This window comes from Cyprinus carpio, chromosome A2 (genome assembly GCF_018340385.1).
Source record: "Cyprinus carpio isolate SPL01 chromosome A2, ASM1834038v1, whole genome shotgun sequence".
In the NCBI taxonomy this organism is placed as follows: domain Eukaryota; kingdom Metazoa; phylum Chordata; class Actinopteri; order Cypriniformes; family Cyprinidae; genus Cyprinus; species Cyprinus carpio.
In genome coordinates, this window is record NC_056573.1 from 21,837,616 (window position 1) to 21,863,414 (window position 25,799).

Here is a 25,799-nt window from a genome sequence, read left to right on the forward strand (position 1 = left end):
GTGAACTATACTTTTAACTACAAACAATCCCCCAAACTTCTTTTGTACCCTTTTACCAAATAGTCCATAATTTACCAAATCACTTAGTTATACTTCAGCTGCAAAGCATGCTGGGTAATAGGCAACACTACTGCATGTTGCTTGATGACTTCAAATGTTTGTCTTCCACAACATTGTATTCTGCTGTTCATTGTCTCCTAAAATAATACTTAATGTATAATGTTAAGCTAAAGAAAACAATGTGTTGGTAGGTTTTTTGTCTTTCTGTCATGATCAGGCTCAAGGCATTCTGAATCATATGTGAATTAAAGTAATACTAGTAGTAATGAACTGAAGATGAAACTGAACTTAAGCTCATTACAGGTGTAGGTCCACCCCTGATTAACAGGAACTTTAGGTTTCTTGGGATGCAAACAGATGCTTCTAAAAAAAAAAATTAAAAAATTAAAATAAAAAAAAATTAAAGGGCATATACTTTATAATAAATCTCGGTTATGTGCTTATTTATACTTAATATGTTGGATATGCATTATTGTTGGATATGTATCCATATGCTGTACAGTAAATTCAAGTAAAGCATATAGCAAATCTCACCTGCCTGAATTGTTATTTTATTCCAAAATGTAACTATATTATTGCTTATTAAACTATATTATTGCATTATATAAAGTTGGATACATATGTCCAATTTGATCCGCATACATAGACTCGCATAGGGCTATATTAAATAGCATATCTCAAATGCTTGATTGCTTGTATCTTCACAAAGTGCACATTTAATGTGCTAAATGTGACTATAAGGCATGAATATGTTGAGATGTTATAAACATTAACATCACGAATTTCTGTAAAGCTGCTTTGAAATCATGTGCATTGTGAAAATGCTATAACAATTTGACTTGACTAAAAAATGAAAGCTAAATTATTACAATTAATTTAAATAAATCATGAATGGCCCAAATAAACTCTGATTCTGCCATTTCATTAGTGAATGGACTGAAAAACGTTTGTGTGTGTGTGTGTGTGTGTGTGTGTGTGTGTGTGTGTGTGTGTGTTTATGTGTAAATTCTATGTAACATCATTCTTATGGAATTTGGTGCATTCGATTCAAGGGATAATTAATGAAAAAATGGATTTATGAACGATTTACAAGTTCATTCTGTTCTTTTTCCTTGAATAAGACCTAATGTTTTCACATCACGGCACACTGAACAGAACATCAAAAACAACAAATAATGTCAAAGATCTGAAAAGGTCAGCGTTTTTCTTCTGTACAGTGTGGTCATGTGGTCACGGTACGTTTACACAAGGGCTCTCGAGCTTACACTAGGAATGTTAAACCATAATACTGCAGACTAATTAAAAAATAACATCATTTTCTCGTCTGTCCTCCCTCAGTCTTTTCTTTCCCTCCCTTTGCATTCCTTCCCTTGACAGATTGAGTCGGGCCTGTCTCCTTATCTCTCCATCACGCTATCCCTCCATCACAACATTCCCTTCTCACAATCCCCCCACAATATAAATCAGCCCATCATTCTCCCTCTCTCTTTCTCTTCTCTGAATCCCTCCATCAGAGAAAGTTGCTGACACTTCCTGCAAACAGGTCTCACCTCCCTCAATCTCTTTCTTTCATCACCTCTCTCTCTGTGTCTCTCTCCAGACTATCATGAAAATCCGCTAACAAGTATCAGATCTGAGAGAATGCACTCTCTGATCTTCACCTACACATCCACAGATATTTGCAGACACACCGGTTGAAATAAGAAGCACAAAATGGCTGTGTTATTATTATCTCTAATGTTCTTTTGAGACTGAATTTGCTGTCTTTTTATTTAGGGCCCCGGGGACCACAATGATCTATAGCGATTTCAAAGTTAATCTAGTTTCCCTTCAAATGATATGTTCTTCTGATAATAATGTAATAGAAGGTGACAAGTTTATCAAAATTGTTCAGTAATGATGAATAATGAAATAGATGGAACTAAAGACAAAACACCAACAGAATAACAAACAATACTGAAATAATGCTAGAAACAGTAGCTAAATATAAAAGGCAACAAAATACAATCAACTGTCTAACAAAATAAAATAACGCTTTCAATAAATAACTATTAACTTACAATAAATGCATTTTTATTATTATTACTTTTTAGATAAAGTCCAAAGAAAAGTGTTCCCACAGTGAATTCTGGGAATGTCCCTTTCTCCATACTCTAGGCTATAAAACAATTCACAATTATTCCTTACAAATAACATATTATACTGTATATAATTTCAACAAATTTGTAAAACTAAACTAAATATATTTTTCCATAATTTATAAGGTAACATGTTTTTAAAATATTTTTCTGTTAGAATTACATGCCTTACATATGTTACATATGTAACATGTTATACATATTTTATAATATTACTTATTATAATCATTTACATATTACGTTTTTTATTTTTTCATTCATTCTAAAGCAGAACCCACCTTTCATTCATATTCACTTCACTGTTACATTTTACACTACAGTCACGTTCGTCCGCGGACCTCATCTAGCCGTGGCTTCTTCCCGGTCAAATATCGCCGTCACCGGTGATGCGTACCGCGGATAACGGTTTTAGTAGCTACTGCACAGTCACGCGCACGCGAGCAGGACTGGAGGCACGAGACCCTGAACTACGTTACATAGCGCGAGCTGCGCGGCGGCGGATGGATCAGAGGTGCGAACATGATCCTGCAAGCTGCCATTAATAACAGCCATAAAAAAAGAACGAAATATACTGAGCCTATAAAATTTGACACAAGATCATACAACAAAGCGCTATTTAACCTATAGCGTTACCATAGTAACTAAGTTAAAACCCCTTCAGCTGTGCGCGAGCGTGTGACAGAGAGACAGACGCATTTGAATGGAGATATCTGGCTGCTTGTGAAGGCGGCTCGTGTCTTACCTCTGTGAACACTGATGGCCAAAGTTAAAATCCAGAGGCAAGTCATGCTGAAGCCCATCTGCGCCTCTGTCACTCAGAAAACACACCATCAATTCATCTTCTTCACGCTGGACTCTGAAACCCCGCGAACCGGTGCTGATAATGTCATTCGCGCGCAGACGGTCTGCTTTCATTCATTGCATGTTTCTTTTCTCCTCAGCAAAAGCGGGCGAGATGTGTGTGGATGAGCGCGGTGGAAAATCTCTTTCTTTCAGCAAATCTCTCTCTCTTTCTCTCTCTCTCTCTCTCGCGCGCGCGCGCTCTCTCTCTCTCTCTCTCATTGCGTTTGTCGTCCTTACACGCTGTTCAATGTCACAGCTCGTCTCGACAGATCATATACACACATTAGGACATAAAATGTCATATTTTTCACCTTATAAAATCTGCAAGCTGTTCAATCAGACTACCATTATTATTCAAATAAGGAGCAGTTGGGAATTAACAGTCCCTATTATACATGTACTATAGTGAAGTCCGGGGCTAGTTGTCACAGGGGTAAGTTGTCACAAGGGCTACAGCAAGTCTTTGATTTCTCTAGCATGTTGATTTCAAACACCTGGTTCAACTGTCAGAAATTCGGATTTTTTTGTTGTTAACACACTAATTTAAAATTACAAATACCATAATATTTTTGAAAAGCAATGGGGTAAACAAGGGAATATAATATAAATACCATATTATGGAAGTAGATTTTACTGAAATGATTTGAAGGCTTTACTGTGCTCTCATGACAAATATATTTGTTCACAATGGCAGGTTGGGGCAAGTTGTCACATGTGTTTAAGCCTATGTGTTATGGCCACACCTTTTCTGTAGTGCACCTATGTTGTTTAATGATTTTATTTTATTTTTTCATAATTCAAAAAACTTCTACTGTTACATTTTTTCATTTTAAATGCATATAGGCTGTGAATTTTTTATTTATTTTTTATTTAAAATAGCTTTAAAATCTGCATTCATAAATTACTGTCAATAAACAGTAGGTTGCCCAAAAACAACTTGCCCCATATTCCTGTATTTATTCCTATAGTAACAGTTAAAAAGGTCAATCATTTTTTTTTTCTTTTTGAATCAAGAATCTTAAATATATGCCAACAAATATATGACATATATGAAAAAAAATCCACGTTTATTTTATGTATTTAAAGTTTATTTAAATTTATTAAAATAAAAACCAAATTTATTTAAAAAAAATAAATAAAAATCAATGCTTGATTTTTTAGAAATGTTTATGAATTTATAATGTAACTTAAGTAAGTAATGTAAGGTTTAGATCAGGTAAAAATCATAACTGCATATTTTCATTTTTCATGTAAATATTAGTTTTAAATAATATTAAAATGATTCTAAATGATTCTTAGTACTGATAATAACAAAAATAACCACTGAAATTAGGTTAACCCAAATGTATATTTATTTTGAAGTTAACAAGGGATCTCTTTTTGTTACAAAAAGCAAATACTTTCTAAACAGACCATCAAACAAACGGAACCCACAATGATGATGATCTCAAGAGTTCAGTCCCGTTCAGATGACATCATCGGCCATAATACAAATCAACATACACATGAATAGCTCCACATGATATGAATATTTATTCAAAAGGAAGACTTATCATTCAAAAAAAATAAAAAATAAATCTAACATAACTCCATTGACAAAACGTAATAACACTTTTAGTGTTTCCTGCATCTGTTTTGGTGGGCCAGTGTGAAAATCTTCCACACGTGTAAACACAGACACACGCAATAAATGTGTGCTGGTGTCTGTGCTCACTTGAGTGTGTAGACTGTTCAAGGCAACACTAATCACATCAAATCATAAAAAATGGCAGATTTTTAACAAAAACAAAAGTCATGGATACTATAATCTACACCCACCATAATAAAACAATCATCATAAAAAAAATTAAAAAATAAAAAAAAAAAAAGAACATAAAATTACAAACAACAGTATGCACATCTACAGCAGAATAAAAGTAAACAACATAATTAAAAATTAAGCACTGAGTTGATTGATAGCTAACTGGAAGTTCTACTGCTTGTACAGGACAGAGAGAGAGAGAGAGAGAAAGAGAGAGATGTGTGGGAAATTAAATGCATTATCACCATCTTGTGGCAGTTGATTGAACTGCTTATCTCAGAAACTCATTGTCTGCGGGCATGAATGAGGTATATATGGAGGGAGTCTGAAGGTAGAGGATTGGTTTTAGTTGTAATCGGTCAGTTGCCACTTAGTTGTGACCTACATATGCATTAAACAAATGACCCTATCATCCCACGTGAACAAAAACATGCTTAAACTGATTTAAGAGTCCCTTTCATTGGGGCCAAATGACACTATCATAAAAACGTGCATTTCTCTATGTAAATATCATTTTATTTTTTGACCATTTGCCACGTTTAAGAGATATTAGGAAGAGTCCAGGGGAATGGAATTGAAAAATCCCACAAGACAGATTCAAACATACATCACTTGCATGAACACCACAGCTCAACTGTTCCAACCTTCTCCTCTAGGTAAGGAATACGTGATACAGATATGACAACTGGCCATTTTCTGTAATCAAATCTGTCACTAAATCAGTACATATTAGGAAAAAATCAACTGGATACATGGCAAAGCAGAATTCATGCATTTCAACAAATTTACGTACGACACATTTGAAAGTAAAGTGTGCAGTTTGTGCACCTCCAAACTGAATCAGACTGCATGCCATTGGTTGAGTCTACGTTATAAGTCAGGAGGTCGGGATGCTCAAACAAACAGAGCAATGTTTTGATAGCGCCACAGGGAATCAACCTACATGTACGAATGGCTTAATTACAGTCTATTCGCATTAAGACTGGATAGGAGGAAGGTTTTTAACATGCTTAAAATTACACACATCACCTTTAATAAGCCAGATTTAATTAAATTAAATGATTAATCAACTTTTTTATTCAATAGAATCGCCTCCGTTTATTGCATGATGCAACTGATAAACCCCCCAAACTACCTCCAAATTTCACCATGGTCTGTGGTTACAGTGATGGCATAAGTCTAGAAATAATCTAGCTTTATGACTGTAAGAGGAGGGGAAGAACAGACAGGAGAGAATTGTGGAAGAGAGTGGGAATATGATGAGTAAGAGAAAGAGAAAGAGAGCAGTAGTTTGTTACCCTGCTTTTTCTGAGAGACCCTCCACTGAAGAACAGAGGAGATTCAATTCCTGAAGGTGGCGTGAGTGAGCAAATCACTGGGCCTGATACAATGATACATCAGTGCACAATGTAATACATTAAGATTGAGGACCTCGTAATAATAATAATAATAGTAATAATAATAATAATAATAATCTTCCCAGGTTGATGAAATGACACTAGACTGTTGCACCAACAGTAAACACCAGAAATCAAACTTGAAGAGAACGTAATTCATACAAATATTACTGAAGTTTTCATAACACTTTTTTTTTCTATAGTCCAGATATTTTTTTTTTATCAACTCGGCAATTCCACGCATGTAAGAAAACCAGGCAGGCTCAGAGAGTATATACTGCAATATCAGACAGTGAGGTTAGAGAGAGATGGAGGATATATTTACAGCACACTGAGTAAAAATGATGCTATATAATCATATATCTATATATGTATTTATAAATTTATATCGGGGGTCCCATACAATGGTTGCAGGGGCTGCTGTTTTTGCCTGGTTATTCTGTGTGTGTGATGTAATGTAACATTGATGTGATGTTTGTTAGTGTGTGTGTGTCTGTCAGTGATATTGCAGGGTTGAATGGTTTAAATTCATTCAATTTTGTATTCAGTTTAAGACACTTTTTGTTCGGTGTGTGTTTGCATGCGTGCCTGTTACAAGTCTGTCTTTCAGTGGTTTTGGGAGCAGACCTTGTGTCTTGAAAGTTCATGCATGCACATATCACTGTGCAACATGTGCCAGAGTACATCTGGATCGTTTGAAAGGAATCATGGGAGGCGAGGGAAGTGTGGTCACTGTCATATTGCCTGTTGTTACTGTTTACGTCTCGTCATGTGTGTTTGCTCATGTGTAATTATGGTAATGAAGAAATATTGTGTGTGTGTGCGTGTATGTGTGTGTGTGTGTGTGTGTGTGAAAGTGAGCCCACGCGCCAACTCTCACGTCCCTGTCCTGTGTGTCAAAGCGTATTTGAGTTCCTTCAGTTCCAACAGGTCAACACTTGTTTTGTTTTTTTTCCTCACATATATCCTCTCTCTTCTGCCATCCCTTTTTTTCCCCGTCAGGCTGAGTGAACTGAAGCATGTGAAGGAAGAGGGTGCGGAGGGATGGATCTCTAGATGAAGTACTCTTTCTTGTCATCCACCCCAGAGTGGCCACCCTCAGCGTTAATAATGGCCGTGTCTGCATCAGGAGCATCATCGGAACCTTTCGCCTCATGAGTCAGGTACGTACCTGAGAAAGAGAGACAGAGAGAGAGTGAAACCAAAACTGTATCCATAGTATTTGTTACTGATATTTGTACATCATCTTCATTAATTCTATATTTTCAGTGATTTGTTGAATGCTTATTTTATATTATACGGCATATTATTATTACATTATAATTTTTTTTTTCTCAAAGTTTTTGTAGCGTGTATTGATGTTTTAAAAAGTTCAGTATAAATATGTTTTCAATGTTGATAATAATTATGTTTCTTGAGCAGGAAATTAAGAAATTTCTAAAGGATCATGTGACACTGAGAACTGGAGTAATGAAATGGAGTAATACAAATTTGAAGACTGGGGTTTTCTGTTAATATCACAGCTTAATTAACCTTAAAGGGATAGTTCACACCAAAATAAACATTTTCTTCTGTTGAACACAAAAGAAGATATTTAGAAGAATGTTTGTAAACAAACAGTTTCTGGTAGCCATTGCCTTCCATAGTACATTAAAAAAAAAAAAAAAAAATCTACAGAGGTCATTGGCTACCAGCAACTGTTTGGTTACAAACATTCTTCTAAATATCTTCTTTTGTGTTCAGTAGAAGAAAGAAATTCATGATGATGAGTAAATTATGACAAAAGCATTCAATTTCGGGTGAACTATGACTAATTAATAACAAATTAATATTCTGGCTAGAAGACTATTAGGCTGCATTTACACATCAAGATCCAAATTGTTTACATATATTGGCATACCTGATTGTTTTCTCACCTGTTTCATTTCAGACCTAACCGACTGTGTTTACATTAATACCTCACCAAAGAGAACACACAGTATGATCTTTCAATGCACAGCTGCATTAAATCCTTGTTCAGCATTTCTTCCCTGGCTCTGAAACCAGGCTGTTTTTCCCTAATGTATTATTTCTGACAGCTTTTCTTGAGCTGTACGCTGTAAGTCATAGATAGATACAGAGAGAAAGCTGCAGTAAGCTGTGATGATCTGTTTACAGAGTCCCTCTGTGCAGTGACACAGTCTGTCAGTCTTTGTCAATTGCTGCTTGCACTCTGCAAAATAGCTGTTTTTAAGGGGATATAAGATGGGACAGAATTGTTCTTGCATTTTTTTAAATAAAAGAAATTGATGTACTTTGTAGAAATCAAAATTTCAGAAACCCCTGCCCAGTCCACCTAGTCCACTAAACTATAAAAATACCTCATTCAGAGTGTGTCACAGTTATGATGACAGAAGGACCAGTACTGGAGTAAAGGTGCAACATTAAAGTAATGTATACAGTATTTTTATTTTATCTTCATCTTTTTTTTTTTATTTGTTTTTTTTTTAATAAAATTAATGCATTCAACTCTGCTGTTCTAATGAAAATCAACAATCTTGTTATTATGTAGGCTGGGAACAAGAATGAACAGAAAAGGCAACATTTTGTCAACAATATTCCATTTGAGCATGCAATTATTGCTTTCTTTATTTTTTTGTGTTACCCTTTAACATGTTACTTTTGAAAGATATATTTGTGAAACCAGATATGCATTTATATAATAGCAAGGGCATGCAACCTAGTATGCACCTGTACTTCGTTCTCTCATTCTGTGCTCATAAACTCAGCAATTTCATTTCTTTTTTAAAATTTAAAATGATTTTTTTTTTCCCAGCCCATTTTTCTCATTCTAGGTGCACCATTGAAGTGAGACACATGGTTCATTTACAAGTATAATGTCCCAGTCAACAATGAGATTATGAGTCAAGTGTCTAGAATGTTTGTCAAAACAAAATCCATAAAAAAAATAAAATAAAAAAAGCTGCTGATGGGGCAAGATGCTGCCAGACCCTCTGTCAGGAATTTAAACAGTCCCTGAAGGTTATAAGCCCTCCAGACGCCCCAGATATGTGTGTGTGTGTGTGTGTGTGTGTGTGTGTGTGAGATCTCTTTGTGTCTGATTAGGTCTGTACGTGTGTGTGAAAGACAGCGAGGGATTTCTTTGTGTCTGATTAGGGTGGTGTGTGAGTGTGTGGTACCTTTGTGTCTGATGAGGTATCTGCCGAGGACGATGAGGAGACAAAGCATGATGAAGACAATAACAGCAACCACTCCACCAATCACAGCATGGTCTACTCCTGAAGAGGGGGACATCGCTGTGGGGTCTGAAAAAATGGACAGAAACACAGGTAGAGAGTCAAAGCTGTGCAGAGAGGACAATCAAAATGACAATAGATGTCTTAAAGGGGTCATATGATGCGATTTCAATTTTTCCTTTCTCTTTGGAGTGTTACAAGCTCTTGGCGCATAAAGAAGATCTGTAAAGTTGCAAAGACTAAAGTCTCAAATCCAAAGAGGTATTCTTTATAAAAGTTAAGAGACAACCACTCCTGCCTAAAATGGCTCATTCTCACACGCCACCACGTCTACGTCATGATGTGGGAAGATTTGCATAGCACCGCCCAAATGTTCACACAAAAAAAGAAGGTGTTACTTTTATTCTTGCTGTAGTATTGTTGCTGCTGCTGCCATGTTGTGGAGAGGCTGTGTGTTTTGTAGTGAAAGCAAAAATACTTTGTTTGGCCTTCCAAAAGAGGACACAACTAGAAATCAGTGGTTAAGTTGTATTTACAACACTGTTCCAGAACAGTTCGACCCAAATATTTTATGGAGGACTGTTTCTTGATCCTGGAATCCTGTGCACAAAGGCTGTTTCTAAGTGGGGCAATTCCAACTTTGCAAGGACAGTCTGGTGCTTCTGACTCACAGCCTGTAAGTACATTTTGGCACATATGATTCAAACGCAAGTTTTGAGCAGTGTAGAGTAGAGCTTGTTGTTTGTCATTTCTCCGATCACAAATGCAGACATGGTTTTATGTTTATGTAGCGCGATACGCAAAACAGCGTGTAAAAAGACAGTCAGTAATTATGTGCCCACTGGATGCTACAAATTCCTTGATTTTTAATGTGTTTTGTTGGTTTTGTCTTGTCGCGCTGGGACTCTGCATCACAGTATGTTAAGGGCGTAAAATTTCCGTCACGCGCTTGAGGAATTCGGCCAATTACAACGCACTGGATAGCTGGCCAATCAGAGGACACCTCACTTTTCAGATGAGCTTCTTAAAAATCGACACCTTAAATTAACCTTAAACCACATAAACACATTGCATTACACCAAATACACAAAATAATGTTCTTTTTAGCAACGTTTAACAATACTGACCAGGCAAAATCAGAGAAAAGTTAGAGAGAGACTTCAGCTGAAACTCAAAAGACTGAAAAACATATAATACTTATTCATCCCCACCACATCTTTACAAACACAGCAGAGGTCATTCATGTACGGTAACACTGGAAATCCTGACACAATCTGATTTTGATTCAGGGAGTCACAATGCAATTACAAACAATACGTTTTCTCCATAGTTGAGTTTCCATAATTGATTCTGCTATTTTCCTTTTTATCTCTGAGAAGCTGCTTTGACACAATCTGTATTGTATGAAGCACAATAGAATAGTGCAATACTTGACTTGACAAAACAGGCATAAAGTTGCACATATTTTGAAATGTAAACAAAAGACCTAGTGATTCGCTTCGCTGTATATGGGGACTGTACAATAGATGGAAATGTGCAATATGAATTTGAAAAGTCATGTTCTCAGAATACTTCAATTTAAATATGACATGAATCACTGATGGAAACTCTTGCTAAAACTATTCAGGTTGATGCAAATTTTCATCTGGATTTGAGAAACGTTTGCATACTTGAATAAAAGTGAATCACGATTATTCACAACCACCTGCTCTGACAAAAATACAACCCCTCTGATAATACCGCACATGCTTTTTCCATAAACAACATTATTTAAAATTAAATTACTATAAATTGAAAATCCATTTTTTTTCCCCGATTGCAGATTCCCTTGAGAAAGCGTTGTAATGTGTGGATCTTTTTCCCACCCCTAATGCACAATAATGCTTATCTTTGGAAACAATTTCAAGCGATTTCTCCTCTTTAATAGGGCCCTCGACATTTTCAAGCAAACTGAACTAAAATATCTCACACAAGATGATAATCACTGATTGTATTTGTCCCATTTAAATATAGAGAAAAAAAGCACAGGTCTTGTTTACTGTTATTTCACATTATGCATTCTACCATTCAAAAGTCTGAGGTCAATAAGACCTTTTTTTCATGTTTTTGAAAGAAGTCTCTTATGCTCATCAAGGCTGCATTTATTTGATCAGAAATACAGGAAAACAATAATATTAATAAAATTTAAAATAACTGTTTTCTATTTTAATATATTTTAAAATGTAATTTATTTCTGTGATGACAAAGCTGAATTTTCAGCATCATTTCCCCAGTCTTCAGTGTCACATGATCCTTCAGAAATCATTCTAATATGATGATTTAATGCTTAAGAAACATTTATTATTATTATCAGTGTTGACAGCTGTACTGCTTAATATTTGTCTGGAAACACTTTTTTTTATTCTTTGTTGGATATAAAGTTGTTGAAACGGAAACCTTTTTTAACATTATAAATGTCTTAATGGTCACTTTTGATCAATGTTATGCATCCCTGCTGAATAGTATTAATTTCTTTAAAAAATAAATCTTACTGACCTCAAACCTTTGAATGGTAGCAGTTCATATAATGTGTGAAGTGTATTTGTAATGGGCTGGCAAGTTACTACAATGTCATTTTCCATCTACCATGAAGCCCCAAGAGCCACTGACCTCTCTGTTTGAAAGGAAACACATGAATAATCAAAAGCAAGATTTCAGCGAGGAGTCTATCATAAGCTTCAGTGACTTTGCCTGGACTCAGAGAGCATGAACGACATCCATCACTCCCACCCACAGCACAATCTCTGTCTCCTTCTCAAACAATACTCCATCAAAACAAGACAAGTTAACAGTCACCCTAACGCTCGTACGCTTCAGGAGAAGAAAAAAACGGGGGGCAATAGATGAGAGCAGAAAGGATGAAGGAGAATGAACTGAGTGAGTGCTGAGTGACACGACAAGAAGCCCTGAGAGTGACAGAGAGAAAAGAGAAAAAGAAACAAAGAGAGTGAAAGAGAAAAAAGAAAAAGTAGACAGCACTAAAGCTCTTTTACAGGAGTCATTTCAGTTAAATAGGACTGTTTAATAATATTAATTATGGAGGCACTGATATTAAAATAATTATTGGCTGGTATTAATACATTAAAAATATCTAACTAAAATCAATCATTTTCAATGATATAGCTTTATTTATTAGATATTTATATTGAGATTTGTTTATTGAATTATTTAATTACTATTACCATTTTTAGAGAATAATTGTAAGATGATGGCAAAGGAAATCTAAATGTAAAATTAGATGAAATTGTGTTGATGCACTTTGATAAAACCATTAGAAGGCAGACTGTATATGCCTGGCTAAACACACTGGCAAACTTCTCATTAAATCAGGCCTTTTTTTCAAGACTTTATAGCTGTTTTTGTTGAGGACCCAAGCTCTTTGATGTCAAAGTTCAGTGAATTTCATTGGTGTTTTCTGAACTCAAGAATACACAAAGAAATCATACTCAAGTCCCTTTTTGAAAATAGCGTTCCAGATTTGGTTCATACAGAATAACTGATGTGCTATTGATGATGATTTGCTTCCAAATCATTTCTCATTTCTCATTGCTGTTTTTCTCTGCAGAAATTGACTTCGGCAAGCATCTCTCATTTTTTGCATCTTTTGCAATGCATTAATAGTGAATTAGTTTGGATAATAAAATGTTAATAAAAAACCCTGAATGAACAATTTTTCAAAATGTGGCACCTTCTCGTTCCAAGCCGTTAGCTAGCTATAATGGTAGAGAGCCGCTGTTAGTACACATGGAACAGAGAAGAGGGTGTTTAGCCTGAAAAAAATTAAAATCATGGTCAACCTGAGTCATATTTGTCTTTTAAGTTAATCATATCATGACCCTGATATTGTGTCTTTATATGAATTTTATGCTGGTGAAATTATTATGTAATGCTGGATATAAAAACCTTTCATAAACTGTTAATTTTTCATGGCGATCTCCAAATATAGCTCTCGCCAAACTGTTATGGCAAAATGTTGAAGATTAGCACCAAGGCAATCGATTTATTATGTGATAAACAGTTTGATTCGATACAAAAATAGTTTATCCAGGCTATAAAGGCATGTCCTCCTTTCACTTCCATACGAATGGAACAGGCTCTGGCCCCCCGTTGGGATCTCACAGTGTTGCACAATTTTGAACAGAGATTGAAGTCCCCCCTGGGGGAGGGTCTCTGCTTGATGCACTCGTGTCGATGATGCAAATGTACTACGGTTTAAATTAGTACAATGTGGAAAAAGACCCACGAGGAGGGGACAGAATCGAACTTGCAGCATGTAAAGTGACAGAAATTGGCATCCCTTATCAGTCAGGCTCCATAAATGACCAGACTGATAAAGGGGGAAGATGCATTTCCAGGTTCAAATGATTCAATGCTGATGACTTGGCTTTGCTTGTTCCACCAGGCTACAGATGGCTGGACCTCCCTGTAGCAAAAACTGAGCTGCATCAATAAGATCTCATTCATTCGTCTTAGCGAGATTGTTTTCAAATTGGCTGAAAATGCAGTTTTTGGCATCAACCTAATTCAGTTCTAAGCTTTCAATGAACCAGCAAATTTATGCTGATATTAATAGTTTTCCATGTAATATAAAATGTTTTGCCTTCATTAACAACGTTCCTGCACCATTAACTATGTTCATAATGACAGTGCAATTCAACAGAGTTGTAGCTAATAAAAACACCCAGACCCATCATAAATTAATAGACAAATGAAAGAGAGACAGAGGAGAATCAAATATCCAAAAAGAAAGACAGGACAATAGAAAAGAAAGAAAAAGAGAGAAAGTTAGAGAGAGAGGTGCCAATACCTGCAGCGTTCACTCCGGTTTCTTCTCAAGAGGATGAAGGGATGAATGGATGGGTGGATGGATGAGTGGATGGATGGATGAGGACCACATGAGTGGAAGCAATAGATGTGAAGCAGGAAAAGGAACAAAGAGAATTGATGAAAAACGTGCACGAGCATGCATGTGTGTACATCTGGGTGCGCTCACTGAACACTACCAAAAAATTGGAAGAGTATTAAAGAGGATTTCACGTAGTGAAACAAAGAAATAACTGAAGTGAATGTTTAGAGGGAAGGTGTGGTGTCAGATTGTGTTTCTGGATAATCAGAGGCTTTGCCGTGAGATGTGCCTGGTTAAATCCTGCATTACAGTCAAAGCCGACAGCAGATGAAAGTGAAAAAAAAAAGTGAAAGTCGTGACATTTGTCAAGTATGGTGACCCATACTCGAAATTGGTGCTCTGCATTTAACCCATCCAAGTGTACACACACAGCAGTGAGAAGTGAACACACCGTGAACACACACCCGGAGCAGTGGGCAGCTATAGATCCAGCGCCCGGGGAGCAACTGGGGGTTCAGTACCTTGCTCAAGGGCACTTCAGCCATGGGTATTGAGGGTGGAAGAGAGCGCTGTTCATTCACTCCCTCCCACCTACAACTCCTGCCAGCACCGAGACTCGAACCTGCGACCTTCTGGTTACAAGTCCAAATCTCTCACCGTTAGGCCACAGCTGCCCCAATGCTCAACATGCTTCTGTGATACTGCACTGGAGATCTCAATATACATCTCTATCTTTCTCACACGCACAAACACAACCTGCTCGATTATGAAGTGACACATTCAAGCTGTTCCACCCACAAACCAGGGATGGGCATTCCGGTCGTTTTGTCTAAACAGGTACGTCAAAGATGAATCAAGCAAGTTCCAAATTTCTGATTTTATTTATTTATACACATATTTATTTTACACGTTTTTAGACATGAACATGACACGCGTTAGAAGAAACAGTATCAATCAATGTTCCCACAAGAAACAGTTCCAATAATGGAAACTCTGTCATCATTTACTTACCCTCAGGTCATTCCAATTCCAAACCTGTATGACTTTCTTCTGTGGAACAATAAAGGGTACATTTTTGAAGAATATTCTCTATATGAATGAGGACTGTGAGGAGTAAGAGAACCGAGCTTGAGAATCAAATCAGTCAAGTTTATGTACAAATCATTTAGAACAGTTTTTTGAACTAAATCAAATGAAAATATTCAACTTAAAAAAAGAATGATTGATTCATACTGTAAATCGAACAGTGTTATCTCTCATGAAGAAAAGCTACATTGTATTCTCAACGAATAATGATTAAAATAATTAATCATATGGCTTCAGAAGACAAATATACTTCTCTGTTACTTTCATGGTGTTTTTGTCATTAATGGAGCTTCACAGCCACAGTTCTCATTCACATTTATTATATTCACCTTTTCTGTTCCATGAAAGAAAGACATAATACAAGTTTGGATCAACATGAGTAAATAATGACTTTTTCATTTTTCTGTGAACCAGCTCTTTAACCAGACACACTCAAAATGTATGTCGTTAAGTCATGACCATGTCATATACTATGTTAGCAAAAAAAAATTAAAAAAAGTATTGCCAAACCAATATACACTTCCAGTAAAATGTCAGGAAAATGTTTTTGAAAGAAGTCTCTTATGTTCACCAAGGCTGCATTTATTTGATCAAAAATACAGGAAAAACAGTAATATTCTGAAATAGTATTACAATTTTAAAGAACTTTTTTAATTTAATTAGTGCTGTCAAACGATTAATCACATTCAAAATAACAGTTTTTGTTTGCATAATATATGTCTGTGTTCTGTGTATATTTACTACGTATATATAAATACACACATATACAGTATATATTTTGAAAATATTTACATGTATTTGCGACTATATTTATATTCATATAATTTATATTATAAATATTTATAATATCTAAACATATTTTTCTGATATATATATATAAATATATATATATATATATATATATATGCATGTGTGTGTATTTATTTATACATAACAAATATACACAGTACACATACATATATTATGTAAACAAAAACTTTTATTTTGGACAAATAATCATTTGACAGCACTAGTTTTAATATATTAAAATAGAAAACATTAATGATATTATGAATAAATTATATTAATATTTCTTAATTAAAAAAGAAAAATTAATATTTATTCCTGTGAGGCAAAGCTGAATTTTCAAACATGCTGATTTGTTGCTTAAGAAACATTTCTTATTATTATCATGGTTGAAAACAGCTGTTTAATATTTTTCTAGAAACCATGTTATTTTGTAGGATTGTTTTGATGAGGAGACAATGTGAAAGTTTTTACTGTCATTGTCAATTTAATGTGTACTTGCTGAATAAAAGTATTAGTATCTTTAAAAAAAAATAAACGTACTGACCCCAAACGTTTGAACGGTAGTTGTGTTATATTAACAGTAGTTTTATTATATTAAATATTCTTATAGTAAATACATAAAGCAAAAATAAAGAAATACCTATATTACAAAATAACCCCTTTTTATCTGATCTGTGCATGGCTGTTACTGGATTTTGTTCAGTGTGAAATGTTTTGAAGTTTAAAAATCAAAGCAATTATTTGTGTTGTCATGGTTGATCATTGCGGTCTCTGTTCTGAGCGCTCCGGTAATCATGCACATCCCTATCCCACACACACATCAACCTGTAACTGTGATCAGTAGCACAGCAGTGGCATGTTAAACCATTATTAGGTTTGTGTATGTGCATGACGGATTACCTGTAAAGGTGTGCACTCCATTCAGCCGAGGAACAGATGATGGAGTGGCAGGGGAGGAGGAGGGGGGTGAGGGAGGGGTGCGGGCAGGAATAGAGGAGGGCAGAAGAGTGAGATCAGGGAAGAGAGCGTTGGAAAGAGAGGTGGTGAGAACTTCAGAAGAAGGAGGGAGAGTGGAAGGAGCAGAAGTAAAAGGAGGGAGAGTCGAGGCAAAGGTAAGAGTGGATGTGGGGAAGGTAGTGGGAGACAACGTAGATGAGAATGGAAGAAGAGTTTCGTCTTCAGTAGATGGTGAAACTGAAGTTTCAGGAGAAAATGTGGAAAAAGCAGAGGATGAAGGGAGAGTGGAGGTGAGAGTAAAGAGGTCTGAATCTTCCTGGTCTTGGAAGATGAAGCAAATGAAGAAAAAAGAACGACAACAAAAAATGATGGATGGAGAGATGGATGATGCATGGGAGGGAAAATGGAAGAGGAAATAAAGAGAATGTCATGTAAAAAGAGAAACAAAAAGAAAGTAAAGTAATATTCAGAAAAAGGAGATGTGAAAATAAACATAAATCAGCAGAAGCAATAAACACTGACGAAAACACCTTTTCTCTCTTTTCCTCGCTCTTCCTTGTTTGCCACTCGTTAATTACCTTGTACCAGAAGGGTGTGCGTTACTTCCCCTGTTCCGATCCCGTTATCAGCCTGGCACTCATAAACTCCATTATCCGACTTGTTGAGGGATTCGAAGCGCAGGAACGCATCATCCACCTTTGCCATCGGGGGGAGCTCTCCGTCTTTCCTCCGCCACACGAATGCAGTCGGTCTGAAAGAGGGAGAGAGAGAGATTACATTACAAAACGGACCACATATACAATGTTTTGAAATTTCACATCAAAAGCAAAGCAGAAAGAGTCATTTAATTGAGCAGATTGAAGGGTTTTGCAATTTGGCACACTATCAAAAGAGCTGAGGAGCACAGAGGGATGCACTGGAAAGCGTCCCGAACACAGCGAAGCTCAGTCACATGTCAAGTGAAACGAACCAGACTTGATCAAATGGGAAAGAAAACCATGTGGCCAAACCACCAGTGCTGCGACACTCCTGACCCGGAGGGTCTTACGAATCAAACAGAAAAGTCAATGTGCAAAAACAGCTGCTATCATTTAACACAATCATGATTGAAAATCAATTTCTGGGTGGACTACTACAAGTGTGGTTGGATTTGGGACAGGGCCAATGATTGTGTTCAAACAAATTTCCTAAACACTCTCCCTGTTTTCCAATGGTTAACTAAACCGCTAGCCCTGCCACACACCGCCCCAACGTCTTGCTATTGGTTGAGCCAATGTTGCTGTGTCGTGCTGGTCTGGTACTCAAATGAACAGAGAAATTTTTTGATAGCGTCACAGCATTCACACATCCTTATGACGTCTACCTACTGCTGGGATAAAAGAAGGTATTTTAGCATCAAAAAATTTCACACTTCACCTTCAAAATCCTCTCAATATGCCAAAGTAACTGTGGCTTTTCTCTGTGTGCTTATACCGTGTCCAAATCAGTGTGTCTGTGTGTGTTACAGGGATTTAGCGAACTACAGTGAGGACGCAGGCGTATCATTATTTGAGCGTGTGAATAATCCAAATAATATCATTTTTTGTTGATGCAAATAGAGCAGTGTGGTTATGACTAAACTAATATCTCAGTCTATTTGCAATACAGTAAGACACCAAAACAAGTAAGGAGATGTTATATGAAAGGTAGCATTTCACATAGAAACAGGCTAATATATGATAGTGAAACAAGCATTACAATTGAATTCATTGCAATTTAAAATAACTGTTTTCTATTTAAATATTTAAAATGTAATTTATTCCATTGATGGCCAAAGCTGAATTTTCAGCATCATTACTGCAGTGTTCAGTGTCACAAGATCCTGCAGAAAACATTATAATATGCTGATTTGGTGCTCAAGAAACATTTCTTATTTATTATCAATGTTGAAAACAGTTGTGTTGATGAATATTTCTGTGGATGGTTTAATGAATAGAAAGTTCAAAAGAACAGCATTTATTTGAAATTGAAATCCTTTGTAACACTTTAAATGTATTTACTGTCACTTTTGATCAATTTAATGCATCCTTGCTGAATAAGAGCTTTAAGTTATTTAAAATAAAAATAAAATGTCTGACTCCAAATGTTTTATAGACAAAAAGATCAAAAGATCATTACGGAACCTGTAATTGTTGCCTCTTCTTCAAATACAGCCCCCCTATTTGTGCGTCCATTCCATAAGGAAGAGATACAGCATAAAAGCAAATGAGAAAATGTGACAGACAGACATTATAGGTAATAGCTCTCCGTGTGGTATTAATGGATGTCAGGAGCAATAATGAGCTGTAATGTGATCCTGCACCAGTAGAGGGTGATATTCAATTACATTCATTTCTATTTCCAGGGATAAATATTTATGTGATAAAACCAGGCTCAAATAGCTAAAAATGTAATAAATATATATGAAATAATGACACTTCATCCTTAAGCTCCAGAAAGGGAGTTGTTGAACAAACCTATGCAAGGGTTTCTCATGTAACACCAAAACAAATATCACAGTGATACTGTCAAACCAAACCTTGCATATGTGTGTGTGTGTGTGTGTGTGTTAAAGAGAGAAAGGAGATCAATAGGCTGACCATTTTCAGCTTCATACATAAAACATGAATGTCAAGGATGGAAATGAGAGAGAGAGAGAGTGTCTTACTCTGGATTTCCGTTCCCCACACACTGCAGGAAAAACTTCTCTCCTTCTCTGGGCAGGTCACTCTCAGGCTGAATCGACACGCTTGGAGAAACTGAGAGACACACAGACACACATTTTGTTTCTGCTATCTTCATGTTTATGTACTATACAGTAGGGGTGGGTGGTATGACCAAAATCCTACATCACAGTATGGCTAATATTATAATCACAGAAACTGTGCTGGAAATTCAAGTTTATAAATAGATTTTTCACATACACACATATATATATATATATATATATATATATATACACACACACACACACACACACATATTGGTATCACCAATGTCATACCCATGACATTATAGAAATTTGTGTCCTCATAAACCACCCTATCCAGTGCACGCACACACACACACACACACACACACACCGGCAACTTCTCACCTATTTAACTGCTCGTTACCACAAACATCTACTCAGCCCATCACATGGTCACACAGCAGCAACTCAATGCATGTAGACATGTTCAAAATGATCTGCTAAAGCTCAAACTGAACATCAGAATGGGGAAGAGAGATATTTGAAGTGATTTTAAAACGTGGAGTGGCTGTTGGTGCCAGATGGACTGGTCTGAGTATTTCAGAAACTGATGATGTACTGGGATTTTCACGCACAACCATCTCTAGGGCTTATAGAGAATGGTCCGAAAAAGAGAAAAAATCCATTGAGCGGCAGTTCTGTGGGCGAAAATGCCTTGTTGATGCCAGATGTCAGAGGAGAATGGCCAGACTGGTTGAACTGATAGAAAGGCAACAGTAACTCAAATAACCACTTGTTACAACCAAGGTATGCAGAAGAGAATCTCTGAACGCACAACATGTTGAATCTTGAAGCCAATGGGCTACAGCAGCAGAAGACCACACCGGGTGCCACTCCTGTCAGCTAATATCAGGAAACTTAGGCTACAATTTGCACAGGCTCACCAAAACTGGACAATAGAAGACTGGAAAAAGGTTGCCTGATGTGATTTATGCTGCAACATTTGGATGGTACCAATCCATCATTTAAACATAAAAGGCTCCCACCATGCTGGAAGCACCCAGTTGATATGTATAAACATTATAGCAGAACCACTACTGGTTGACATTTCTAAAATCACACAGTAGTAAACCATCATACCTCTACAAAACAGCTGCATGAAATAAGCATTCTGGCATTTGTATGTGTCTTACACAAGACGCTGAGGGGCTGCTCTGTCCTCTTGTCTCCATTGGCAATGGAAGGGTGATCCACCGCACAGGCGATCAGAGCGTTGTTATCGTTCCTAGTGACAGTGAGGGTGAGCTCGCTGGTTACTGTGTAGGTCGGTTCATCAGGGTTAGACTCCACTACATCAGGACGCCCTACACACACACAAACATGAAGTAAACACTGTAATTATTGAACATCTACTGTTTGAGTTCAAAGCAGATTTCTGTCCTGACTGCATGTGTGTTTTCACCTTGTATCTCCTCTTGATCGCGGTACCAGTGTAGTTTAGCAGGAGGTTTGCTGCCTGAACTCGTGCAGGTGAGAGTAACCTTGCCACCATCCTGAACAGCATCTTCAAAACCTGTTATCACAGGTTTACCTGGAACACCTGTGAGACAGAGACAGATGTAAAATGAAAAACATAACATTTTCAGGTGCAATTTGAGAGAAATAAGGGTGTTGCTGGCTAGATAAAATGTAGATGAAATAAAGACAGTTCTTTTCCATAAGTAGCAGCTCACTATCAAGAACTAGCTACTTGCAAATGAAATCTGCTCTGTAGCACTTCTGCAGATTTAAAACGTCCATCATTCGCAGCCCCCACCCCTTGCATGTTGTTTTATATAATAATTTGGCAAATTGTATGTTTTTAGCTGCCAAAAAGAGTACAGTACTTTCAACTCTGTTTAACACATTTTACCGTATTTAAACCAATTATGCAGATTTTCCCCCAAAACCAATACAGAAAGTATGCAGGTTCCGCGTGGGCCTGGTCACATCAAACATGCTTACCAGGAGCAGCTGGTGCTTTTCAAAAGAGGTGAGGCAGAGATGTCAGTTATCAATGACAAATTGTATATCTGGATATTTTATGATTTGGTTATGCAACATGGGACCTAAAATCAGTTGCTAGTAAATATCAAACTTTATATATATATATATATATATATATATATATATATATATATATATATATATATACTTATGAACTCAATCGGTTTGAATCAGGCTGACAATTTTTTTACTATATGAACTCACTGAAGCCGCCAGTTACCGACATCTGACTCACTTCCTGACCTCCAAATTCCAACTACTGATATTTGTTTTAAACTGAACAGACTGACTGACAGACAGACAGATAGACTGACATTACTGATGTATGTTTAAAAAAAATAGATAGACAGACAGACAGACACACTAACACATAGACTGGTAGATAGATCTATTCTAAACTTCATATTTTAATTCTAATTCTCAATTCTAAGCTTAATATTTTACAAAATATTTAAGTATTTTCCAACAGCAACTAACTATGTCTGTCCCCTGGCTGTGTTTGACTGAATGAAAGTGATGTTTTAATTTTCTAATGGTGTCAGTTGCATCGCCATTTCAATGATTGAACATTTGTGGCTAAAACACCACTTTGAGAGCTCTCATAAACATCTAATAGAAAAAGCCTTGCTTTCAGATGGGACGAAATATATTAATTGAAAGGCCATTAAACAAACTGATTTTTTTCTCATGCTAAAGGCACCCATGATAGTCTCATAGACTCTTAGTGAAATACAAGAAGAGGAATGATGAGCACGTTAAATATAGGGTTAATTCAGGATGACTGTGCCATTTTCCCCCAGTCATCTTAATAGCAAAAAGTCTCCCAATTTACCCAAATTCACCCTATATCAAAAGCAATTTCTGCTGATACCTACCACGCTGACTTATAATGCACACTCACACATACATACCGAGTACAGTAACTGTGGCTCGTGCAGTCCGTACAGGCATTGTGAAAATTGAACAGGTGTATTCTCCATCATCTGACAGCTGAACCTCCGAGATGGTGATTATCAGCTCTGTGGCCGTGGACTTTACCAACTGGATACGGTTATCTCTCAGTGCTGAAAAAGATAGAGTAGATAAAAGGAACACATAGGATGTCATGGATGTCATATACAACAATTTTTAGCATTTTATTTCCCCCCCTGAAGTTCACTGATAACATTAGTCAAGGTGTCTGGCACCAAAACTATTGTGATTTAGATTTATGATTACTTTCCACCATCTCTCTAACTCTTCTATTTTCTTGCTGTAACACGCTTTTTTTTTTGTTTTTTTGCAGTTTGAAAAACAAACAAAAAACAAAACAAAAACAAAACCCACATGCAATCTTATATGTTCAAACCTGATCCACGCTAACTTCATATGAGTTAGTAGTCTAAAAGGTCAGATCAGATTTCAAAGGAGTTTTTTGTTCACTATTCGTAATGTGATGTGTATGTAACATCGTACAGAGTGTGCAATATGGTCTGGTCTGAACACATTCATTTTCGCTTACTCTTTCCTCATCTAGCGAACCATGTGATGTTCACTATGTCATGAATAGTGAACGAGTCAGCCGTTTTGGACCCAGTATACTGTATGCATGAATGCATAAAATGCCTCTGTTCTCTTACAAATCTTGTGAGTTCAGCACCACAGTGAGATGACAGACATGAGTAAAGGCACATTTTTCAGTTTTCTGTGCTCTCTTTCCACTGACAGCTACTCTCCGTTGTTGTATGAGAAAGTCTCTTGGCAGCCTGCTGATTCTGACATTATTACTATAGCAACCCATGTAGATACACTCGATTCTGACTACACAGATTTCACCAGACAAAATGACAGTGCAGACAGTCAGTCCTTGGATTATATTTGTGTGCAACCAAGCCTTGGAAATTAACAAGTTGCACATTAAGGAATTCTATATGTAAAAGCCCTCTGTTCTGATTGGCCAAAACTGTTGATGATCAGAGCAAGCCAAGTGAGTGAATACTGAACAGACATTAATATGTAAATATCTGTGGCCTTATGATAATGTGCTCACGGTTGTGAAGTCATAATCATGATGGTTTTTGAATGATTCTATAGTATGTAAAACTATTTTATCTAAAAATCCTAATTTCCATTAAAGAATAAGCTAAAATATAAAAAGTAAAGCATGTCTATAAGCTTTAAGGTCATCTATATGCTAATATACTCCTAAATGTCACTTTTAACAGATTCACAAATTTAAATACAGCCTTTCTCTTGTTCCTTTATATGTTATAGTAGTATTTAATAATATTTTGATTTAGCTTTAATTTTCATATATTTTCAGTTTTCACTTTAATTTAATTAGTTATATTAATTAAAAAAGATTCGTAGATATTAAAAATATTTCTATTCAGATTTACTTTTATATATACTTACAGTATATACTTTTTTAAGTTTAAGGTTTTCATCTAACATGTATATTTTACTTTGTTTCAGCCTTATTTCAAATAACTAATAGCTTTAGTTTAGTTAACAATAACAACACTGTTCTCTTTTGGCAAAATGGAGCAAATATATTGATGACTCATCCTGCTCTACACAGATTTTTGTCCAATCACGTGCTCTGTAGAATGAGCCGCTCCCTCTACCACTGGCTTGTCTGATCAAACAGACTGGCTGTGATCAGGAAAACCTGTTTGGAAAGTTATTCTTTTTGCTAATGGTGCAGAAATTACACACTTGACCTTTGAACAAAAGGATAACACAGATTTACAGTAAATGTGTGTATGTGTGCGCACTTCATGCTTTATCAGTAAGGGAAGGGCACTTAATTTGTCTTCATCAGCTGCTGTTCCTCTGTCCTCCATCCTGCTCTTTCATGCACACACTCCACCTTTGTCATTACTCCCCTTATCTCTCTTCGCTCATCCACCCATCCATCGTTCCTCCACACTAATCTGTTCATCTCAACTCACTAGTGAGTATGTGTGTCTCCTGTTCTCCTTTTACTGTGATCTCTCTTTTCTACACTGCAAAAAAAAATAATATATATATAGTTTTCTTAAACAGTATTTTTGATTTGCTTTCCAAATATCTAAACATCCTTCAAACAAGATTTACCTAGGAAGCAAAATTGTGTAAGATAATGAGATTTGTGTTCAGAGAATATATCTTGAACCTAGTTTATATCTTACCCTTAAATCTTATACTTAAAGCTATAGGGTAAGAAAAACACTTCATTGGAAACTCTTATCTTGCACAATTGACTGCTTTTATTTCTGATTTTTCATGGTGGTCTGTTGTTGCCTTCTTTTGTTTTCCTCTTCAATCAGGTTGCCCCTCTATTCTCTCTCTGTCTTTCTCTCTACATCACCTCGCTTTGTGTAATCACAGAGCCACCTGTATGTTTTTAGGGTGATATTAATGTTTTAGGAATGTGTCTCATGCACTCTTTTTATGTGTGGTATTGAAGGACTGAAAGATCTGTAGAGCTCTCTAAGGAAGGGTCCAGCAAAAATCAATTTCCTGTTCAGACCAAAATGGCAAGTAATTGCAATCATGTACCACAGTCTTAAAAACGATTGAGTAAAAGAGAGGTCATGAAATGTCCGTTTGTTAAAATCAATGTGAATTGCCATTTACAACCACTTTTATCTGTAATTTGAAACTTTTTGCTGGAAAAAGATATTCTACTAAATAAATAAATGTAAAAATGTACAACAAGGCTTTGTTTAATCCATCAGGTATTGACTGGACTGTGAAAGTTTACTAAACATCATGTAGCCAGACAGAATGAGTGTTTGTTAAAACAATGCCTAAAATAAAGTAATAAGAATGAGATCTGAAACTTATGGCAGAATAAATAAATAAATAATTTTTGGTGCTTTTTTTTT

At 36.2% G+C, this 25,799-nt stretch overlaps 2 protein-coding genes across 6 annotated transcripts in view; both read right to left on the reverse strand.

The window, feature by feature from the left end:
• Window positions 1–3,217, reverse strand: part of LOC109085535 (kin of IRRE-like protein 1) — a 34,301-nt gene extending 31,084 nt beyond the window's left edge. For 3 of the 4 annotated variants that reach the window (XM_042778544.1, XM_042778531.1, XM_042778538.1), the window contains exon 1: window positions 2,941–3,217. In XM_042778544.1, the coding sequence (XP_042634478.1) occupies window positions 2,941–2,998 (58 nt within the window). In that variant the 5' untranslated portion in view covers window positions 2,999–3,217. The remainder of the gene's footprint in view (window positions 1–2,940) is intronic. The other variant, XM_042778524.1, reaches the window with a different exon arrangement.
• Window positions 3,218–6,625: 3,408 nt separating this feature from the next.
• The window catches only part of LOC109085531 (cell adhesion molecule 3), a 60,078-nt gene continuing 40,904 nt past the window's right edge, over window positions 6,626–25,799 (reverse strand). Inside the window, exons 4-12 of one of the 2 annotated variants that reach the window (XM_042778567.1) lie at window positions 22,860–23,012; window positions 21,365–21,502; window positions 21,096–21,266; window positions 19,879–19,969; window positions 17,771–17,943; window positions 17,136–17,513; window positions 14,322–14,342; window positions 9,419–9,544; window positions 6,626–7,410 (exon numbers count right to left, since the gene is read on the reverse strand). In XM_042778567.1, coding sequence (XP_042634501.1) covers window positions 7,292–7,410; window positions 9,419–9,544; window positions 14,322–14,342; window positions 17,136–17,513; window positions 17,771–17,943; window positions 19,879–19,969; window positions 21,096–21,266; window positions 21,365–21,502; window positions 22,860–23,012 — 1,370 coding nt within the window. In that variant the 3' untranslated portion in view covers window positions 6,626–7,291. The remainder of the gene's footprint in view (window positions 7,411–9,418; window positions 9,545–14,321; window positions 14,343–17,135; window positions 17,514–17,770; window positions 17,944–19,878; window positions 19,970–21,095; window positions 21,267–21,364; window positions 21,503–22,859; window positions 23,013–25,799) is intronic. The other variant, XM_042778572.1, reaches the window with a different exon arrangement.